General features: G+C 37.9%; 1 protein-coding gene across 1 annotated transcript in view; it reads left to right on the top strand.

Annotated features, from left to right (window-relative positions):
• The first annotated feature begins 629 nt into the window (after window positions 1-629).
• fam20cb (FAM20C golgi associated secretory pathway kinase b) overlaps window positions 630-20375 on the top strand; it is a 50536-nt gene continuing 30790 nt past the window's right edge. The window contains exons 1-3 of the mRNA XM_035406153.1: window positions 630-2300; window positions 3416-3591; window positions 7025-7103. Of these exons, the coding sequence (XP_035262044.1) occupies window positions 1750-2300; window positions 3416-3591; window positions 7025-7103 (806 nt within the window). The 5' untranslated portion in view covers window positions 630-1749. The remainder of the gene's footprint in view (window positions 2301-3415; window positions 3592-7024; window positions 7104-20375) is intronic.

Here is a 20375-nt window from a genome sequence, read left to right as displayed (position 1 = left end):
AACTGTAAATTCCCTGGGGAACATCTAGTCATTGTGTGTAACAAAGGAGGTAACGATTGGCAATTCGTCTGGATTGCCCGTTCAAATAGTATCTTACCTGTATTTAGAAGAATATGGACGTTCAGCATCTATCGGTTAGGAAACAGAAACATAACTTTCGGTGGCCGGTTGATATGTGATTGTATAGCCTACTTTACAGTGTAGGCCTAATGCTTACACACCCCTTTCACCTCTTGCCAAGAATATGAACTGAATATGAAGAACAAGAATTTGTGAGGGGCGGGGGTCTAGAAAAGAGATCCTTTTTTGGATTACAGGTGGAGACTAGCAATATATCTTTCAAAATTTTAAAGGAGAATCAGGATACTGGGCCCACTGCCCCGTAACTATGGTGCAATCAGATAAAGACAGTTGCACTCATCTGCTCAGTATAAAACGTCAAGACCGTGAATATGTATGCCTACATCTACTCATAATAATAAAACACACACTCGCAATGTAAATGGCTCGCAGTTGTGTTTCTGATATTTCCCCCATTTCCTGGTATATTTGGAATCCGACGCCCTCTTCTTGTACTTATAGGAGCTGCAGGGGAAATATTTCGGTAGAAGAAAATGAAGCTTACAGTCTCAGATTGTTGCTGCCTTTTCGTGTTACTATCGCTGCCCGTGTGTGGACTCAGCCAATCTCGTTCCTATGACGCTCGCAAGGCTGGATTTAGAAGCGCTTGATCATAATATTTAACACACCCACCCAGCCTTAAACAGCAAGAACACAAGCTCAACTCGCCCGGAATGAGAAGAAGAGCTTCGGGGTGAAACCAAAAATCGGCACCTGCCAAAATATCTACTTATTATTCGCATTTTGTTTTAATTCAGATAGGAAAATAATGTGGCTAGCTTGTCCAGCATCTAGGTAGGCTACTGATTACACATTGGTAGCTACGCATCTTGGTTTGCTGACTGAAAAGGATGGATGTTCTTTCAAGAAGCTCGTTCAGTTTTTCCATTAACGTTTTACTTTAAGCATTCTGCTGTGGGTTTCTTTACTTCAAGAGGACTTTTTAAATTTACCCATCACAAACAGTGGCTTGATTACAGCTGTAATTTTTTTTATTGTTAAGGAATAAAATAACGTTCGCCGCTTTTCGCTCCCTTTGAAGGACGGGTTGGACAAATGTCTTCTCCATACTCCGATGATGTGAGCCAGCCTATCCAGTACTGCAGAATACAGGTTCTGAGGATGGAACGCCGCTATCGAGACCTTGCTTACACTTACTATGGATGATTTCTATTGCGTTTAACACGCTACCAGTAGGCTGCCAGCGATTGCCACATTCTAAGACATTCAGCTCCACACTGAAATATAGCCTAACAACAACTACATTCAACGAAATACGAACAGCTGAAGCGATTAACGAGTTGGGTTAAAGCTGCTTTCTTATTGTATATTTTAGTCAATGCAGTGGTCACTTCTCACCTGGCTGCATGTGAAACATTCTTGACTATGCTCATCAAAAGAACAATTTGTTTTTACCTGGATTTCTCGTATAGCTAGCAAGGATTATCTGGCTGAACACTGAGATCCTTAATCAAATCAACAAATGATGACGGCAAAGTGTTTAACGTGTATTTTTCTAAAATCGCAACCAGTCTAATAAATGTCGTTGGTGATGTAGTGAGTTTTTTCCTTTATCTCTTCATTATTTCAAACAAACATTTACATATTATCAAACTGGGAACTACGAAGATGATACTCTTCCGTAAATTCCGAGTTTTAATTCTCATGGTGTTTCTTATTGCGTGCACCATGCACATTATGATAGACTTGTTACCAAAGCTAGAGAGGCGAGCAGCAGGACCGAACTCCGGTAACAGCGCTTGCTCCTGCTCTCACAGACCGAGCGAGGAGCCTCAGAGCTGGGGAAAGCAACGAGGCAGATCTGGAGCAGAATCCGGCTGGCCTAATAAGCATACTTTGAGAATCTTGCAAGATTTTAGCAACGAGCCCACTTCCAATCTTACTTCGCATTCCTTGGAAAAGATCACAGGGGCCAGTGACAAAATCGAGGCTTTCAAAAAACTGGAACACTATGCGCAGAACGGAGAGACGAAGAAGCAGTTCATTCAGGAGACGAACGTCATTAAGAATCTACCTGCAAAGACTTTCACTAGGCTATCGGCTCTGTTTGAACACCCTTTATATAAAACAACTCTACCACCACTAACCGACGAAGACACCTTATTCAACGTCAACACTGACATCAGATTCAACCCCAAAGCTGCTGAGAACCAAGAATGGTAAGCTCTGATTAAGTAAATGGGGAACATTTTGCATTCATTTGAATAAATAGTGTAATTATGCACCAATAGGTATTTAACATGATCTATATAGTGGTAGATAGATTCATTTACAATGATGTGAAGTGCAAAGCATTGGCGATTGTAAAGTAGATTGAAAAATTCTTAGTCAACATTCAGCCTCATTTGCTGCACAAACACGTTTTGTATCGTCGGTAAAAGGAGCAAATAAACAGTCATGATTACCTGACATTAAACCCCTTTAGCCACCCGGTTATTACACAATAACAACTATGGCAGAACCGTCAAATGTCTCTTACCAGTTTCAACAAAGCTGTAGCTGTGAATAAGTCAGTTTAAAAGTGCTAGTGTTTTAAATAAATCACCCTTCCATGCATTCAATATCATTTTTGTTTTAAATGCAGTTTTTGTGACAGCCATTCATTTTTATACATAACCTCTGTAAAACTAGACTCTCCAATTCTTGGTAATAAGAAAAACAAATGCAGAACACATTGATTCTATTTTATTTAGAGAATACTCATATTTAGGGTAACTTATTTCATTTTTAGCCACAAAACTATTTGTCCACTGAAACATACAGAATGAAGAATCTTGCTCAGAGTTATGCTATAACTGAGTTGATCCTACCAGGGTGGGAACCTGGGGCCATCTGGTTCCAGACTCAGTCTCCTAACCGTTACTCCATCCTATTTCAAGCACTCCAAATAGGAATTGAGCAGAATGTGAGATAATTGTACACCACATAGTCTATGGTTAAACATGCTCATCATATCATTACTGCCATGCCCAGAAGAAGTATGGTCAAAGCCAATGTAAAAAGGTGTTTCAGAAAGCTGCCTGTGAAATTATGTTTTATTAGCCCATATAGTTAGAGATGTTTACCACTGTGTTGGCCATGAAACGAGGCATTCTCTGGGGGTGGAAACAAAATTACTTTTAACATGCATCAGAAGCACAATATGATCAATATCCCTTTGTGCACTTTAAGTGCATGCTGCAATCTCATAGGCCTAATTCCTTGTAGTTGCTTACAATAAAAGGTTCTTGTCTTCATTCCAGTGGCATTTGATTTCCTTTTCACAACCTTTCAGGCACAATGAAGGGACTGAAGAGGAGTATCCACCTACTGGAGAGTCTTCTGCAGACTCATACCCAAATTGGCTCAGATTCCACATTGGGATTAATCGTTACGAACTGTACTCCCGGCACAACCCTGTCATGGATGCACTGTTGAAGGACCTTGTCTCTCAAAGAATCACCAGCGTGGGTAAGTCTGGTCGGCCAATATCATTCATGGCAAATTATGAGGTGTCCTGTTCTGTACTGGCACAAAGCACAAGTTAACTGTTATTAAAAATGCACTATTCACATTTGATTACAGGGACAGAAAGTAACATGCTTGGAGATTACTGTTTGGTTTTAAAATAAAACACAACTTTATTTGGCTGCTGGACTTTCTTAAAAAAACAGAACAAGTTTAGTTATTAATTAAATGACTGTACGGAATGTAAAGTAGTGATGGAAGCCTGTTTTGCACGTGTGCAAAAAAAGTAAAAAATAAGAAAGTCTTTAGGGATTTGGGTATTGTGTGACTGTGTATTCTTGCATTGACAAACAAATGCATCCCTCTAAATTAATTAGTTCAAGGGGATATGTGGAAATGTGTACATATAATTGGTCTGACACTGTCTTGGAGGAATGAAGACTTCCTTATGCCATAGAGCTGGAAACAGAAGCAGTTAAGTAAATTGATTAATCATGCCACAGTAGCATGATTGTTTGTTTAATCCTCAGACCCAGGTCCATGGTACATCCAAAGGGATGCGAGAAGTAGGAAAGATAGACATCTATGCTAATGCGTAGGTAGAAATGCAGATGCCGATATTGGCTTACTAGTCAATATGAGATCACAGTGAATATCTTAAATTTGACTATGATAACATGAAATACCTTTAAAAAACTTTTGAGAGAAAAAAATAATCAAGAAAAATGACAAGAATTGCAAGTACAGTAGGATAATTGGCCTGGTTCCATCAAGGCAGGTAATGATAATTATATCAACAATTCAGCTACAAGCATTATCATTTCCTTTTACATCACAATTTTATTGTGATGATTTATATCGCTATATTATTGCTACTAAACCTCATGCATATTCCTACAGAATTAAAAGGTCTTTTATGGTTTTAAAGCCATTTTGATTTTGAGAGGAAAGTATTTGTAGAAACAACATTGGTGTTTATCTGCCATTATCCTTGCAATGATATTTATTTTCTTGCACACTGTCACCAATCATAGAAAATCACAGGACTGACATTTTTGCATTTGTCTTTTAATCTAGAGTCAAACAGAGAAGGAGTTGTACTCTAACAGAGACATAGCTCAGGAGGTTAGAGCGGTTGTCTGGCAGTCGGAGGGTTGCTGGTTCGAGACCCACCCTGGGTGTGTCGAAGTGTCCCTGACACCTAACCCCTAAATGCTCTGGTGTATGAGAGGCATCAATTGTAAAGCGCTTTGGATAAAAGCGCTATATAAATGCAGTCCATTTACCATTTACCAAATATAAAACCTACAGGCCTTGTATAAATAACTTCAGAGCAGTAGCAGGGAAACCTTCTCCGAGAAAAATTATTGTATTGAGGATTTCTTTAGTTTATTAGTTTAATTTATTCAAATCTATGCAGTAGATAGGGATTAAAAAAAAAAAAAAACCTGTTCCACAATAAAAAGCAAACCATTTAATTGGAATTTTTACCACCTCTTGACTTAAATACAGTCCATGGCAGAACTGTGCAAAGCACCTCCAAAAATTTTGTCCCTATTTTCTTTAAAATACTTCTTATTATTATGAAGCACATGGCCAAACAGATGAGGCAGATAGAACAATTGCTTACAGAGTGTCTGGAGCTTGCCCAATCAAGGCTGGTCCTTTTTCGGGTCTGTGAGTGTCTGAAGCATGCAGAGAAAATGGCTATGTAAATATTTAAGTGGTCTTAAGTGAATGGCTTGTTTGTGCATTTAGACTGTACCGATATTTAGTCTTACCTCCTCAATCAACAACATAAGTGGTACAAATACTTATGAAGCTACACCATATTTTCAAATAATATGTTATGTTGCGTGCTTATAAAACCGAAAATAGTTATGTGCACATCCTGTCTTTGATGCTGGCTCAGAAACCAATGTGAATAGAGAAAGTAGGACCTGCAACACTGCTCCAGCTGTGCCTCTATTTTAGAAAGTGTTTAAGACATAAAAACAGACAACATTTCGGCTGTCAGGTGTGACGAAGGCCCGCGGTGGCCGAAGCGAATATAAACATTTTCACAGGCGTTGTCTGAGAATGGATAAAACAAAGCTTAGAGTTTGAATGTTATGGTAATGTCTGCTACATGTATTCTCCAATTTTACGATGCAGTATTTTAATTCATATTATAATCCTTTTATTGTAGACTGAAATGTATCATTTGCATATTTCATTTAGCCCTTGCAGGTTCTGAAAATGTAGAAATTGAAGCAGTCTAATTTTCATGATTTTGCTGCCCTATTACTGGCACTATGTATGCCTTATCTGACTTTACCAAGAAAAAAGAACAGCGAGTGCTGACTGACCGTACTTCTGTCCTTCACCCCCACACCTCTTCTTAATCAAACAACCGCAGTCTGACATAATCAGGCACTCAGAGTACGTAGCCGTATAACCTCTGCTTTTAACTGAATTAGCATAGCAGGTGGAAGTTTTGTCATTTAAAGCCATTGCTCAGAAGGATTAGATCATGTTCAATATGCGTATATGAAATTATGTGCAATTATAGCTGAAATTAGGGATTAATAGCAAAATAATGTGAAATTAATTAAAAATGAAATTATACATTACAGTGTTAAGGATATTGCCTGCTGTACCTTCAAAAATTTCTGCTCTTTTTCTATATAAGCTGTACAAATGACAAGCTATCATAGTCTTGCAATGCTGGGATGTGTGGTGACCTTTCCTGTATATAACAAATATGTATATATATTATATATAATGTATAATATATATATATGGAGTGGCAAACAACAACAAAAAAGCCATATAATTAATGCTTATAATACTTTGTACTTTTTTCTGAACTGCACTGCTTTTTAACCATTGGTCTCCTGAATGACCAGTAACTTATGAATAAAGGAATGATTATAATTAATTAATAAATACTGTCTCATAACAGCAGTTTCATTTCACAATTTATGTACCCAGGAAAACCAGTTAATGTGGTGCACTTTTCAGTATAGCCCACACATTCACTAAAACCAATATTCTAAGAATCACTGGCATTTTTCATTTGAGGCAAACAAAGTGTTTTATAAAGAAATTCTTTTAAAGAAAAAAAATTAATTTCAATTAAACTTCATTTGTATAGCACTTTTTGTAGAGATACTGTCACAAAGACAGAAATACAAAAGAAAATTTGGCAAATAAAAACAAGCCTGAACCCAAAACACAAAACGGACTTTCTGAATAGATTCAGCTGTGCAAGAGATTGGTTAGATGCATAATGTACATAATGTAACTTGTTCCATGTTGCAACTGGCCCAACATTACCCGACATGGAGAGTATGCTATTTGCATTAGGATGTGTGCACATCAGAAGACTGGAGAACTTGTTGGGAGGTCACACCACTTGAATATCACCTCTTTTGTGTTTCCTCTTTCATAATAGCCATGAAGTCTGGTGGGACTCAACTGAAGCTCATAATGACGTTCCAGAACTATGGACAGGCGCTGTTTAAACCCATGAAGTAAGTCGCACTGCTTATTAAGGAAAGCAAGAGGTTTTCTGACCACCCTTTTGAACAGAATTAAGTTGTGTCATCATTCACACACTGCCAAATCAGCTGATGAAACTTTGGCAGCAACAACAACAGCAACAATAATAATAATAATAATAATAATAAAGCAGTTAATACAAAGTGTTCAGATAAATATTTTGACACTTTTAGATTCTCAGTATTGCATTTAACTTGGTAACCCTGGTAACCTCAGCTGTATGGTTCTCAGGGCACCAGTCCGCAGTTACCATGTCTGCCATCGCTGCCATAATATGTTGTTGATTCCCTTTAAGAGAACAGGCTTTCATTTTATAAGTCACTGCATTCTGTGCCTCTGTAATTTTCCACTTCTTCTATTGTCTTGATGCTGTGCCAGTCTTCTGTATACCAAGTACTGTATCTTAAATTCCTCACTTTCAGACGTGATAGAAATTTTCTTGACAGCTGCTCACATTTTCCCACAAAGCACATGCACTGCTAAAAGAAAAGCAACAAATGAAATATGTGTTTTTTTATGCACCACATTTGTTATTAAAGAGTTACATCCAGGCCAAAGCCTTAACTGCAGAATTCATTATGAATTATGGCAATGTGTCCATAGAAAATGCGGCATAGTTCAAATTATTCTCATCTGGGCGTCTGTGGATTTCATGCTCTGTCCCCCCTTCCTAGACGGCCAGCCTTATGAATGAATACCAAGCGCACATGTTAGATACCAAGGAATTGCAAATCCATTTTGATATGGCATTCAGGCCATCCATTTAAAAAGGATAATCTTTGAGAATGATACAGGAGATGTTCATAGGTATTCACTGTTTATGCAGTGGGGAGAAAGACGATCATGGGAAGAGCTTTACATAATTATACACATATAAACTGCAATAATGTTGATAATTTTGCGTTTCATGCTGCATGCATGTACTTTCAGGTGTGTCTTCAATCTCAAGGTGCATTACCGTGAATGGCGATAACTCACGTTATCCACCACCGATGTGTAGCATCTATCTGTGTGTCAGAATGCTAATCACACTTCAGAGGAGGAGAGGAAGTGATTGATTTTGGCAATTAGGTTGGGGGAGGATAATGAGATTGAGAGAGTCACTCTGGGAATTTTGTCACAAGGGTACCCCCTTACTCTTTCAAGAACGCTGTGGTATCTTTAATGACCACAGTGAGTAAGAACCTGATATGATTGTTAGACACAGGGAAATTTAAATATTTTGGAAAGTGCAATTTAGGGAAAATAATGACTGACCACATAGTACAGTTGAGCTTGAGAATGCTTTTGTGTCAACATGACAAGAGTGTGAGATTGTGTCAGAGCCCTAACACTGTGGATTAAGAGTGATTTTGTTGAGCAAATATGCAGTCATTGCTTTGATTCACAATCTGTGTGTCATCATATTTCTTCTCAGACACCGCACATCCATATCAATAATCAGAAGTAATGGGGCAAAGGTGGTCCTTGATATTATGTGGCAAAGCTGCCTTCATACGTTCTGCAGTGCATAAGTTTTGCAAAAAACCCGAGTTGGCATTTTCCGGTTTCAGCAACATAGCAAAAATTAGTTGCAGTAATTTACATGATACACTATTCATTGCAAAGTTCATGGACATCTGCAAAACTATGTAGTTAATCAGAATGCAAGGTGAATACATAGTTTCCCTCAGGTATTAATTGGCTGCCTAAAATACTGTACAGTATATTCACATTAATAATTTGAAGAATAATTTGAAGCATATTTTTTTACTTTCAGGATTTAAACTGGCACCCAAGTGAGCTTGTAATTTTGTATTCCTGTGTCACCGTAATGTGATTTTGATTAAGATTTTGTCCTACATTGGTTTTTCATTGTAGCACAATTGTTATGTTCTAAAATTTGAAGACAGATAATACATTTGTTTCCCTAGGCACCATGTGTGGTAAGGTGCCGTTGAACAGGAAAATGTTTCAAATGAATTCACAGAAATTGAAGCCATACTGACCAACCATTGTCAACATCAAGTGATGTCAAAACACAGTTTCTGCAGTCTTTTCTTGGAATTAAAACCTGTAGGTTATAGTGCATGAGGGCACTGGTGAAATGTCTGGATGGTCTTAGCACATATTCTATTATAGGTGGAATGATTATGGCTTGGTCTGTCATTCCAGGAGAAAAAAAAAGTCAAACATGCCATATTATGCAGCTCTAAAGGGATGTGCTCTTACAAAAGTGTTGTTTTATTTGTTTTGACATTTCAGGTAGACACTTATTCAGAGTGACTCAAAGAGTTTACATTCTTTTTACATATAATCTATATACAGCGGGATTTTACTGTAAGCAATTCAGGTTTTGTTGACTTGCGAGCGCAGCTCCCTTAGTATTATGCTGCACTCAGGGCTATAGGTCAGTTGCTGAAATGTTACAAGCCTGAAGATATCATTGAGCGTTTTAAATGCAAAAAATTTATTAAAAATAGGATGTCCCAATGGAGAAAGGATACCGGCATGAAATGGGTAGCATTGGCTCAAATTATTCACATGTATGTTACAGATGTATTTCTGAACAAAATGCAGAAATATCTGAAATCCTGGGTAATCAGCACCTGCTGATTCAACAGAATCCCTGCTGGTCTAAATTCAGGAGTTTTGTGTCGTATTGATCACACAGCTTTCTTCTGTGAGATCAAGGAACTAACAGTTTGGATTGTGTGCTCTCCTTACTCCCTGAAAAGCCTTTCTGGGGGTGTGATTGAAGGATAACAAAGGGGCATAGAACACTGGGTGTGGACAAACCTTTTGTGTTGGAGAGAGAAAGAGTCTTGGCAACGCAGAGGGATTGTTTTACTAAAGTATTAGATTATTTCACCATGCAGAATGAAGCAATGCATCCATTGGCAGACAGCCTTGGTTTTTGACTTTAGGGCAGGAGTAGGGCCTTGCAAAGAGTAAGGCATCTGATTGCGGGGCCAAGTTGAAAATACAGTAAACATAGAAACATGACACCATTAATGTAAATGGCTGCCAAAGCTTCTTCATCGGCCCTGGGCAGAAGTACAGGAAGTAACCTCTATTGGAGACCTTTACCAGTTAAGATGCCAGTGAAGGTTACAGACACAGTGCTAGGCCGTGCTGTATCCCAAGCTGAGGGCCTGCCACACTGATCATGGACTGGGCTAAATATGACGTGGCCTGATGCTCTGTATTAGTGTCTGCCATACTCCAGGTGGTTGCCAGAAGTAGTTCTGCCCATTTGTAGAAATGTATTCATTGCAATGTGAAACAATGACTTGACATTATTTTATCCCTTTAAATGGAGAGGCCTTACTGAATGTTGCTGTCTCAATACCTGCACTCATTGCATCCGCTTGTTCATAGTTCATGCTTTGTAAATGTCATCTAAAACCTCAACACAACCGCTGACATGATCCCTACTGTGAGCCAAAAGGGTAAGCAAAATACATTTTAATATGCTTTTGCTGATCTACCTTGGACCTGATCCCAGTATGATTCATCATTTTAACAATTCACTGCAGATTACAGATAGACGGAATGCTACCATTCACCGGGAATGCCTGTCAGATATGCACAATATCAGCATTTATAAGACATTTTATGGCACAGTGGCTATTTTAAGAATCTTCAACCCTGCTTTTGGCCTCACAGCTATCTGTTACTACAGAGTACTGGGTACAGACTCAAAATCCCCCTTAATGCACTAAAGTCCTTGTGATTGCAACAACAAATTCAAGTTCAGGTTTAGCCTAGCTTCCTGGAACGTACGGTATTGGCCAACGTTGTGAAACATGGTTGCATGATGAGTGTCGGCTTGTGTGATTCATTTCCTTGTTGCATCTCTTTTCCACGCAATTTTGTGAAGTATATTTCTTAGCCTGATCTCAAACACACGAGTATATCCATGCCTATATGTAAGACATAAACCTATAGTATAAAAACATATTTTTCATTTGTGCGTGCAAGTGTGTGTGTGTGTGTGTGTGTGTGTGCATGTTTAAACCGCCTCAGTGGGACCACAGGGGTAACGGACACATGGAAGGTAAAAATGAAAATGAGCACAGCAGTTGACCCAGTTTCAAAATATGAATATGCAAAAATGAATTCATTCAATGAACCATTTTGAAAAGGATTGTTCATGACCAAAATGTTTAATTTCACTGTTTACAGTATGAAATAGCTAATTATTTTTCAGTATGAAAATTTCCATAAATGAACTTTGAGCAACAATAAACCAAATAATAAAAAATTACAAATTTGTTTAACTCATCAGTGCCAATGTTTCAAAACTAGCTTAAGTGAAAAGCAGTGAATCAGTAACAGATTGTTGCCGGTTATAGAATAAGAAGTGAATTAGTGTTTGTAAATCAGGCACACTGGGATTCTGTAATTAGACATTTTCATTAATCCTTGTTTGGCGGTAACTAAAAATCACATAAGGCAGTGGAGGTGCAGTAGCCTAGTCAGACCTTGTGTGAACAGCACAAGTAAGGACATACTATTACTGTACTCAAGTAAATGTTGGCACTTCGCCAGGCTACCAGTCTGACATTACCATTTGACATTAACATTTAAACGCGGGCATTTGATAATGTAGTAGATCACTTATGTGGTTATGCACCTTCCCCCACCACCACCACCACCAATGTTATGTAAGTGAAAGTACAGTAGTCATGTTAAATACTGTGTCGCATATGCTTTGCATGCAATGACAGCTTGAAGTCTATTTACCCACACACATAGCCAGGTGCTGAGTATCTAATCTGGTGATGCTTTGCCAGGCCTGTCTGACACTCCTGACTAATCAGATTCACCTGTGAAGCAATTGTCCTAAACATTATGGTGCCTTTAAATGGTGGGACTATATAAAAAGTGCTTTTCTACGTGGTGATACCAAAAGTATGAAAATATCGATTATTAAAAGCGAAGAATTTTTACTTTAACCACATGCAAATTGTTTGATTACAGATATAAAATTGTGGAATGCAGATCCAGATCAAGAAAACAAATTTCTTTGTCCCAAACATTAAGGAGCTCACTATATATTTACCACTGCAAAAAAGGGTGAATATTGATGATTTACCCAATGAAAGACATAATGCTTTTTAAGTTAGTGAAGTTGGTGTGTGACTGTCAATTGATGAATTTTGAGATGTATGTTGAGACAAGGGAATGCACTGTGGTAGGCGTCTGTATTTGGGCATGGCCACATGCCTGGATAAGTGCTTTCCAGTCATACATCCTCAGAGACAGAAATGTTATCCGATAATTATTTAAATAGCATCATGTTGTGGTAATTGTGCTGATTAATAACACAAAGTCTGCCTTGATTATTCAATAAGCTCTTGTTTCATGCATAATATAATTCAATAATGTAGCGTTCACATTCCTGAATACAGAGGAAGATCCTGCCATTCATTTCCTCTCATATTTGCTCTGCTCTCTTCCAAACAACACACTGTGCAAACATTTCACAGAAGTACACAAATAGACCTTTGGCATATATTCGTAGCTACAGACCCACTGCTCGTGGCCAGCAGACTCTATATTAACAGGGAGAAAGCTGGCATCATAACCACTAACAGAAACAATGAAAAATCTTGTGTATGCATTCTGTTGTTTGATTAATTAGCCAATTGTTTGTTCCTATGATATAAGTATTGGCCAAAAAACCCTAATGGTAGTTTATGGAAAAACACCAAAAAGATTATTAAAATAAACAGAAACCACAGTGTCTTACCAAATCCATTAGGAAAATGGATACTGTCAAGCACAATTACTAAAACACAAGAGGCTGAATCAAAGTAAAAACAAATCCACAAGACAGTATGTAAGAGAATAAGTTACAAATAGGCATGAAAAAGGAATGTGCACTTTGAGGGTAAATTAAATTAGCTGAAAAGGAACTGCTTTTGTTCAAGAACAATCTCGTTTAAGGCCAGGGACACAGAATTGTACATGCACTTTCTAGAAAAAAAGATAATCTCAGCAGAACACATCGAATTAACCACATTTACACTCCTCCATCTCTCCCTTTTGTTTTTTTTTTTATTATTCGATATTCACAAGTGAGAACATTATTTCTGCTTAATGTAGAACTAATGTCCATGACTTTTAGATTTCCATATGTATGCTTAGTTTATTTGGATTGGAGAACTTTGAGTCAAAGCTAAAATATTTAATGAGAACATTTTAGGAAATATGAATATGAAATTGGAGTGGCTTCCATCAATTTTATTTGCAAGCACAGTACACTAATTATAAATAGTACTCACATGCTGCTATGGCCGTTACATTGTTCAGCTCATGAATTAACTTTGGGCTCCTGAGATGGAAAATGTGACCTCTTCAATCTCAGCTCTGAAGTAACTTAAGATTTATGCTGAAGGTTTACATCTCAGTGAAGCAAAACTGCCGCAGCAGTGAAAACAGTTACTGTACTGTGCTGCACAGTAATGTGCAGTGTCTCCAAGGCCTGTGTCACTAAGACTAATTACAGAGAGGGTCCAGCCCTCCAGGTTTGAGTAGTGCCTTCCTGTTGGTGTGGTACGAGTTAGGCTGCATATTTTGGTTCGGTCAAAGTTTCAGCTGTCCCCTTTTGGTGGATGTCCTTATTTTAAGCACTTTAATCAAATTAAGATATATAATATGCTGGAATTTTAACAGCTGCAGTAATTTTCTAGTCTCTGTGTGGTTTTGGACCCACTTTTGCTGCTGACAAGTACTTCTGCCCCAAAAGAAAACAAGGAACAAAGGGATATGGGTTTAGAAGATATTAGAGGCAGAGGTCATATTTAGGCCTCTTGATATTTTCCTCTTTCAGCTTCTGTTGTACTCAATGGCAATATCCATCGATAGGATTGGAAGAAAACTGGAGCTAAAGGATAAACGGTAGAAGCCCTAGAGGTTGGATAGTGGTAAAATTTATTTTGAAGAAGTTTCTTTGTAAGTGGTATTGATTAACTTGGTAACATTTGACTTTTTAAGTCCAACATAAATTCATTTTAATCGAAAACCTAGTGCTTGATTAGTAAAATACACTTCTTTCATGAAACAAAGATTTTAAGTGTGCAGATCTACACTATGATGTTGCAGAACTCTTAGTGTATGAGAAATGGGCAGCCCAACCCATTTAAGGCACCTGTCCCACTTTTCTCACTCTTTAAGTGTGCAGAGGTTATTTTTCAAATTTTACTTCACTAACGGTAAGCACATCCGAGCAATGCAAAATTTAAGATTGTTAGCTATGACTCTGTGACTCTCTTTCCCTATTTTGCAGGAAGGCATCCAATAATATGTCAGTGCTTCCCGACCAATGTGGCAGCATTGTGCATTTGCAGAAAAAACTTTTATGGAAAACCTGAAAACAGAAATTCAGTTTTATATTTGTGAAAAAAATACTACTTCTTTTTTACACATATAATTGCTGTAAATATATAACAGCCTTTTCCTCTTTAAATGACTGACCCTTGTGGGATTCTTGGTCTGAATGGGAGTGGTTGTTGAGAAATATGGTGATTACTGAAGAGACAGTAAATGTTGCTCATAATTAGTCATTATATTGCGTAGCAAGGTGTATACCTCAGAATGGCTTTAGACTGGCTTTAGAATTTTTTTAAATCACTTGGATCATTTTGAAAATCTCCCGAGAGTAAAGTAGGCATGTCTTTAATTCTAGTAACTTTATTCAGAGGTGGCCTTTCTGAAATTAACCTTCATGCATGCCGTCGCATAGTGTTTATACTGTAGCTGTTGGGCCTTCTGGAACCTCTTTTCAAGAGTGAAGTACATGCAGACAAGCTTTTAGAGGCATGCAGACAGCTCTGCATTGCTTGATGAGCACCAATGTTTCAAGAAGTCCAAAAAATTATAACGGATAATTTCATTTTTCCCATAGCATTAGAAAATTCTGTACAAAAGCACCTCTCTTGACACTCGTTGTTAGACTAGCTTACCATGTGATTGCTGCACAAGTCTTACTCTTCTGTCTCTTCATGTCACATCACATTTCTGGAGCCATCCCTCTGTGAAGGCCAACGTGCTCACTTGCTGCCAGGAAACTGGGTTGCTCACGATAGCCTGTCTGTGCATATCAGGCACTGATTTGTCAGGCTACATTTTACTGCCCATGCTCAAACCACTCTCCTTGGACACCAGACATAGCTGTTCTAAACACTGCCAAGATTCAAATGCATGAGATTCTCTAGTGGCATGAAGCTTAATGTGGGGAGAAGGGGGATTTATCAGATGTGTAGTATTTTTCACTGAATCGTTATCAAGCAGAATTTAATTAGGATATTGAGAATGGGTGAATGTATGTGTAAAATTACAATAACTGATCATATTTAAATCATGTGTGGCATGTATTGGCTGTTCAACCCTTGGGTCCCACAGAACAAGCCACAAAAATATCTGTTTTATGACCCATATTTAGTGCCAAGAAAATTATCCAGGGAATAATTAGCCAATAAGGAAGCAAAAGGTAAAAGGGCTGTGTATGTAGTTTTGAAAATTATTGATTGTGATTTTTACTTATAATGATCTGACCTGTTTGTTTTTGTTCCTTCTTTGAGATGGTGTGTCTCATTTTTCTTCATTAAGAACAGGGGAGCAACAAAATATGCATCACCTAAACTCAACCACTGTCAACAATCAAAATGGTTCATGTGCCATATAAGGCCATGAGGACATCTGTTCCCCAGCTAAGCTAAATGAACACAGCCCTGCTCTAAGACTCACAGCAAGGCCTTTTCTCTCTTAAGCTGATCTGACTCCCTTTTTTCTGTCTTACTGTCTGAAACATGTTGTGTAGTCAAAACAAATTATGTAAAGAGACTCCAGTTCAAGTGCAAACATGCATGCTTGGTTTCACAAGGTGTTTCTCAAACACCACTCACAGCTGACACGTACAGTAATATGTCAGACAAAGAACATCATTTGGTACTCGTAGGCTACAGCAGTTGCTCTTTAATTTCCTTTTTAAGGGCAATATAGTGAAAGTAGTTATCGCTGCATGAAATGGTAACATTCAGAATTATGATGATCATAGTGTAATTTGTTATAATGTGGTATTCTTATACAAGTGATCAGCGGAGGATTTGAGCTGGTGTTCACATGGTCGTAACCAAGTAATACTACAAGCTTACACAAATTGTCCTTGTAAATACAAGGCAGCTAGAAGATTCATGTCAATACAAAAAAGAAAGGAAGTGATGATTGCTTGCTGCTGCAATACATCCCACCGTCAATGATTTGAAGCAATGTTCTGCCCATAGACCAGGAAAAGTAAACAAAAAACATGGAAAAATGTATGTATATAAAGATAAGTTTGTGTAACAGCATTTTACCTGTTGTATTTTGAATATTACAAAGGCTCTGGTTTAGAAGACGTGAGTAATCTGTGTCAGTAGTGTCAGTAGTGAGATTGCATTAGGGACGGTTTGTCTGTAGGATTTTATTTGTGTCTGTGTGACGTGTGTGTGTGTGGCTGTGTGGGTGTGTGTGCGTGTCAGCAGTGACCTCCCTCTGGTGCTTCTCTTTTGCTATTATTGCCACACTGAGTTTTAGTGTGAGAATTAAGCGTGACAAAAAGACAGGATTGAAACAACGGCTTATGTTCATTTCAAAGACTAGAAGAGGGATGAACATTTTGTTAAAATAAATGAAGGATTACTACTCCTGCTCCCACTCCATGGCTATGTGTGGTGGATGGAAAGAAGATAATCAGTTTACTGGCTGTATGGTGCAGTACAATGGCATGCAAATCACTTGCAGTAAACATCCATTTGTTTACTCATCACTGCCAGCATGGTGCAGTCATTTCTCAAACCTGAGAAACTTTTTCCAGTGGATTGTTAAATTGTCCCATTCTGAAATACAGTACAATACCGAGTCAAAACAAGCTGCCCAGGCCTCTTGGTATTGCTCAATCACAATACATTTGTGGGGAGTGAAATATGACAGTTGATGGACATTGGGATGAATGTAAGCCTCCCATTGCTGTGTGTACTTGTGTTACTGTAGCTGCAGTCTTATGGGGAAGTCTCTTGAAAGCAGCAAGAACAAGAACTGTTATTGAAAGCAAATACAATGTGTGACAGTGAACTATTGATAATAATTGTGACATTCAGGACGTATTTAAACAAGTTTGATGGGACACAATTCTTTTTGATCATTTGCTCTCACTGTCTTGGCATGGTGTGACTAGTCTCGGCCTGGCTAGAATGAGTATAGTGATCTAAGACAAGGCTTGTGTGTAGCCTCTGTTTTATGGAGGTGAGTAGTGTGCAGACATTGAGATACCAGGACCAGGTAATTCCCATCCACCATCAGGTCGGTAGGCTTATTTGGTTAATAAATGTCCACAGGCTGCTGCATCTGCAGGTGAGCACGTGATCTTTCTGCACATTGTTCTGTTTCAGTGTCTCTTGTGCAGTCTTGGCCTGGATGGGTTTTCAGGTCTTCGCTGGAGATCTGAGAGTGTGCTGGTGGCAGGCATGTTGGCCACTCTATGAAGCGAGCCAAGACAAATGTGACATCTTGCAACACTTTGTGACTTTAATGGAGGGTCTGTGTTCATGTCCATATGTGTTTCTTTAACATAAGTGGATCAATTTAAAAAATGATGTTTTGTCTTGTAATTTTGTTTGTATCGGGAAAACTGACAATGGAAGAGAGTTTGTATTTCTAATTCTCCAATAATATTTGGTTTTTCCGCCACCTCCTAAATTTGTTTCCAACTTCATCATTTAGGACATTTAAAAATGTTTTAGTAACACAGGACCAATTAGGCCAACAGGACTGATTAATCTGATAGACATTCAAGAAATACCTTTACCATTTTGAAGTCATTACGTTTTTGACACTGCTCGTTTCTGTTTTTTTTTTTTGTTGTTGTTTTTTTATACAAAAATACTGGCAAGGTCACAAGATAAGGCCACAAGTTTTAATTTACAGCATCTAACTTTGCCAAAAAGACTTGGATTTAGATTAATCTTGAAATATGTTATCCTCAATATTCCTTATTATTTTCAGATTACAAAGCCAAAGATGAAAATCATGAAGATTGATAGATTTCAGAAAAACCAAACTCACTCATTATGCATAGCTTTAATGCAACTTGACTTTAATGCAACTCTCTACACCCTGTTATCGTCTAGGTCACAGTGCCAAAGATCATGGTCACAAAGTCATAAACAAGTTATAATTATACAGCTATAATTATACAAATTACTAAAAAATTTGATGTTAAAATATTTGACAAAAATTTGATTTTTAGTAAGTGTATTTCAAAGATCAGTATCACAATAACTGTGGCACAGTTTGTCTGCAGCTCAGTGCAGAGTACAGCGTAGCAGAACAGGTCAGGTGGTGTCTTAGTCACAATGCACTTTTGTTCTCATTAGTGTGTTGTTGCAGAAGTTTAAAAAAAAGCAGGCTTCCCATTATACTGCCTGCATCAGCATCTAGTAAAAGTGCCTCTCTTATATTACAAAACCACACAATTAAAAAAGTTATGATATAACGCAATATTATTTTACAGAACAATAAGAAATAGTGCTTGGCTCTTCAAGGCTCATCACTCCTCTTCTAAGGGTTTTTGCTTTTGTTGGGTTGGTGGTGTTTTGACTTGTTTAGTGTGGTTCTCAGCCTGCCACACACAGGGTTTTGCACTGATTGGCAGCATCTATAAAGCTGCCTCTTTATAGTGTCATAAGCAAAGTGGTCACGTCTGCAGAATGCTCTTTTTTCCAAGAGGAGTCGCCATCTGTGTTTCTAATCATCCCTCTGTCACACACCACTCCCTTTTCCATGCCTGCTGTTCTATTCTTACTTCTGCAAAAGAAAGAAAGCAATAGTTTTCTTCTAGCAACATGCGAACGAGTATGTCATAAATTCATTCACCAGAGAAAAGAGTAGATTTTTTTTCATGTTTTTTCATAGCCTTTGCTTTTATGGCTTTTCAGCTTAATGAGTTTCTACACAAAATTGGAAAATGTGAACACTTCAAGCCTTGTAACTGCCAAGGGTGTAGTTTATTCTCTGTTTTCTTACAAACTTTCTTCTCCAATAAAGCGTCTCAGACAGTTCTTATAAATGTTTAACGAGGTCAGTTGTAGCGGTAGTTTCCATAGTGTATCCAGAACGTTTCCTGTTGCTTTATTATATTTTCCTTGATTCTCTATGGCCTACTGATGGCTTCACAGACACTCCTGTAATTACTCTGGTAATTTTCATCATATTATATTTTTATGTTTAAGTGGCTGTTAGTTGTAGTCATAGATTAACTGTATATGCATCTATAATTGCATTTGAATAAATAATCAATGACGATTGCTATGAATGGCACACTAGAGATTCACCCTTTTGTGTCTTCACTCTCACACTGTGTATGTAGTCGACAGCTGAATATAGCCAAGACCTCTTTTTCTACCCTGTTCATTCTTACCAAATACAGTACCTAGAAACTAGTAAGGCTGCTCAGTCTTCAGTTTTCTGTCAGATATTTCATTATTTCAATATTGAGATCTATTGTTAACTTGCATATACTGTAGCCCTGCTCTATAGCCTGAAAGATACAAAAAACTAAAACTCAGCTATTTTTAAACAGTATACCCAAACAGATTATGTGAGAGTTAACCAACTTTCCTTGGTTCATTTTAATATAGAATAGCTTACATACATGCAGATATCCCTACAGGCTTTGTGATGATTGCAGCAGTCATTACACTCCCAGTTCGTTCCAGCTGTCATGGAATCTCATCGTTTGAATTCTGATGTGTGTAGTCAAACCTAATGTTATTAAAATATCTGTGCAAATACATTTAGTCTCAAATGAAATAGATTTGTGAATGCTATTTACTATTCCTATCTGTCCTGGCGCATGTAACAGTGTGCGACTTGTTTGAATTCTGTGGTAGTTTGTCATCTCTCATGGCTACAGAGGACTATACTGGGAGTTGGCCAGAAGTCTCTTTTTGTATTGCTGTAATGCCCGTCACATGCATCTTCCTCAAGTTTCCCTCTCGCTGTATTTTTAGAGTATGGGTATACCACTGTACAGTACCTGCATATCAGCTGCCATGTCTACTGGGGAGGCTTTAAATATCAATTCCCTCTAGAACATGATGCTGTCCTGAGGCTCTAAGATTCCACTTCCTCAGATCAGCCAAGACTGGGGTACCATTTATTTTACAAAATCAGTGCAACTGGGAAAATCAACCACTGTAATGGCTTTTTTACATTGT

The sequence above is a fragment of the Anguilla anguilla genome, chromosome 2 (genome assembly GCF_013347855.1).
Source record: "Anguilla anguilla isolate fAngAng1 chromosome 2, fAngAng1.pri, whole genome shotgun sequence".
Lineage (NCBI taxonomy): Eukaryota > Metazoa > Chordata > Actinopteri > Anguilliformes > Anguillidae > Anguilla > Anguilla anguilla.
The sequence above is the reverse complement of the archived record's forward strand: the minus strand, read 5'-3'. Positions and strand labels throughout refer to the sequence as shown.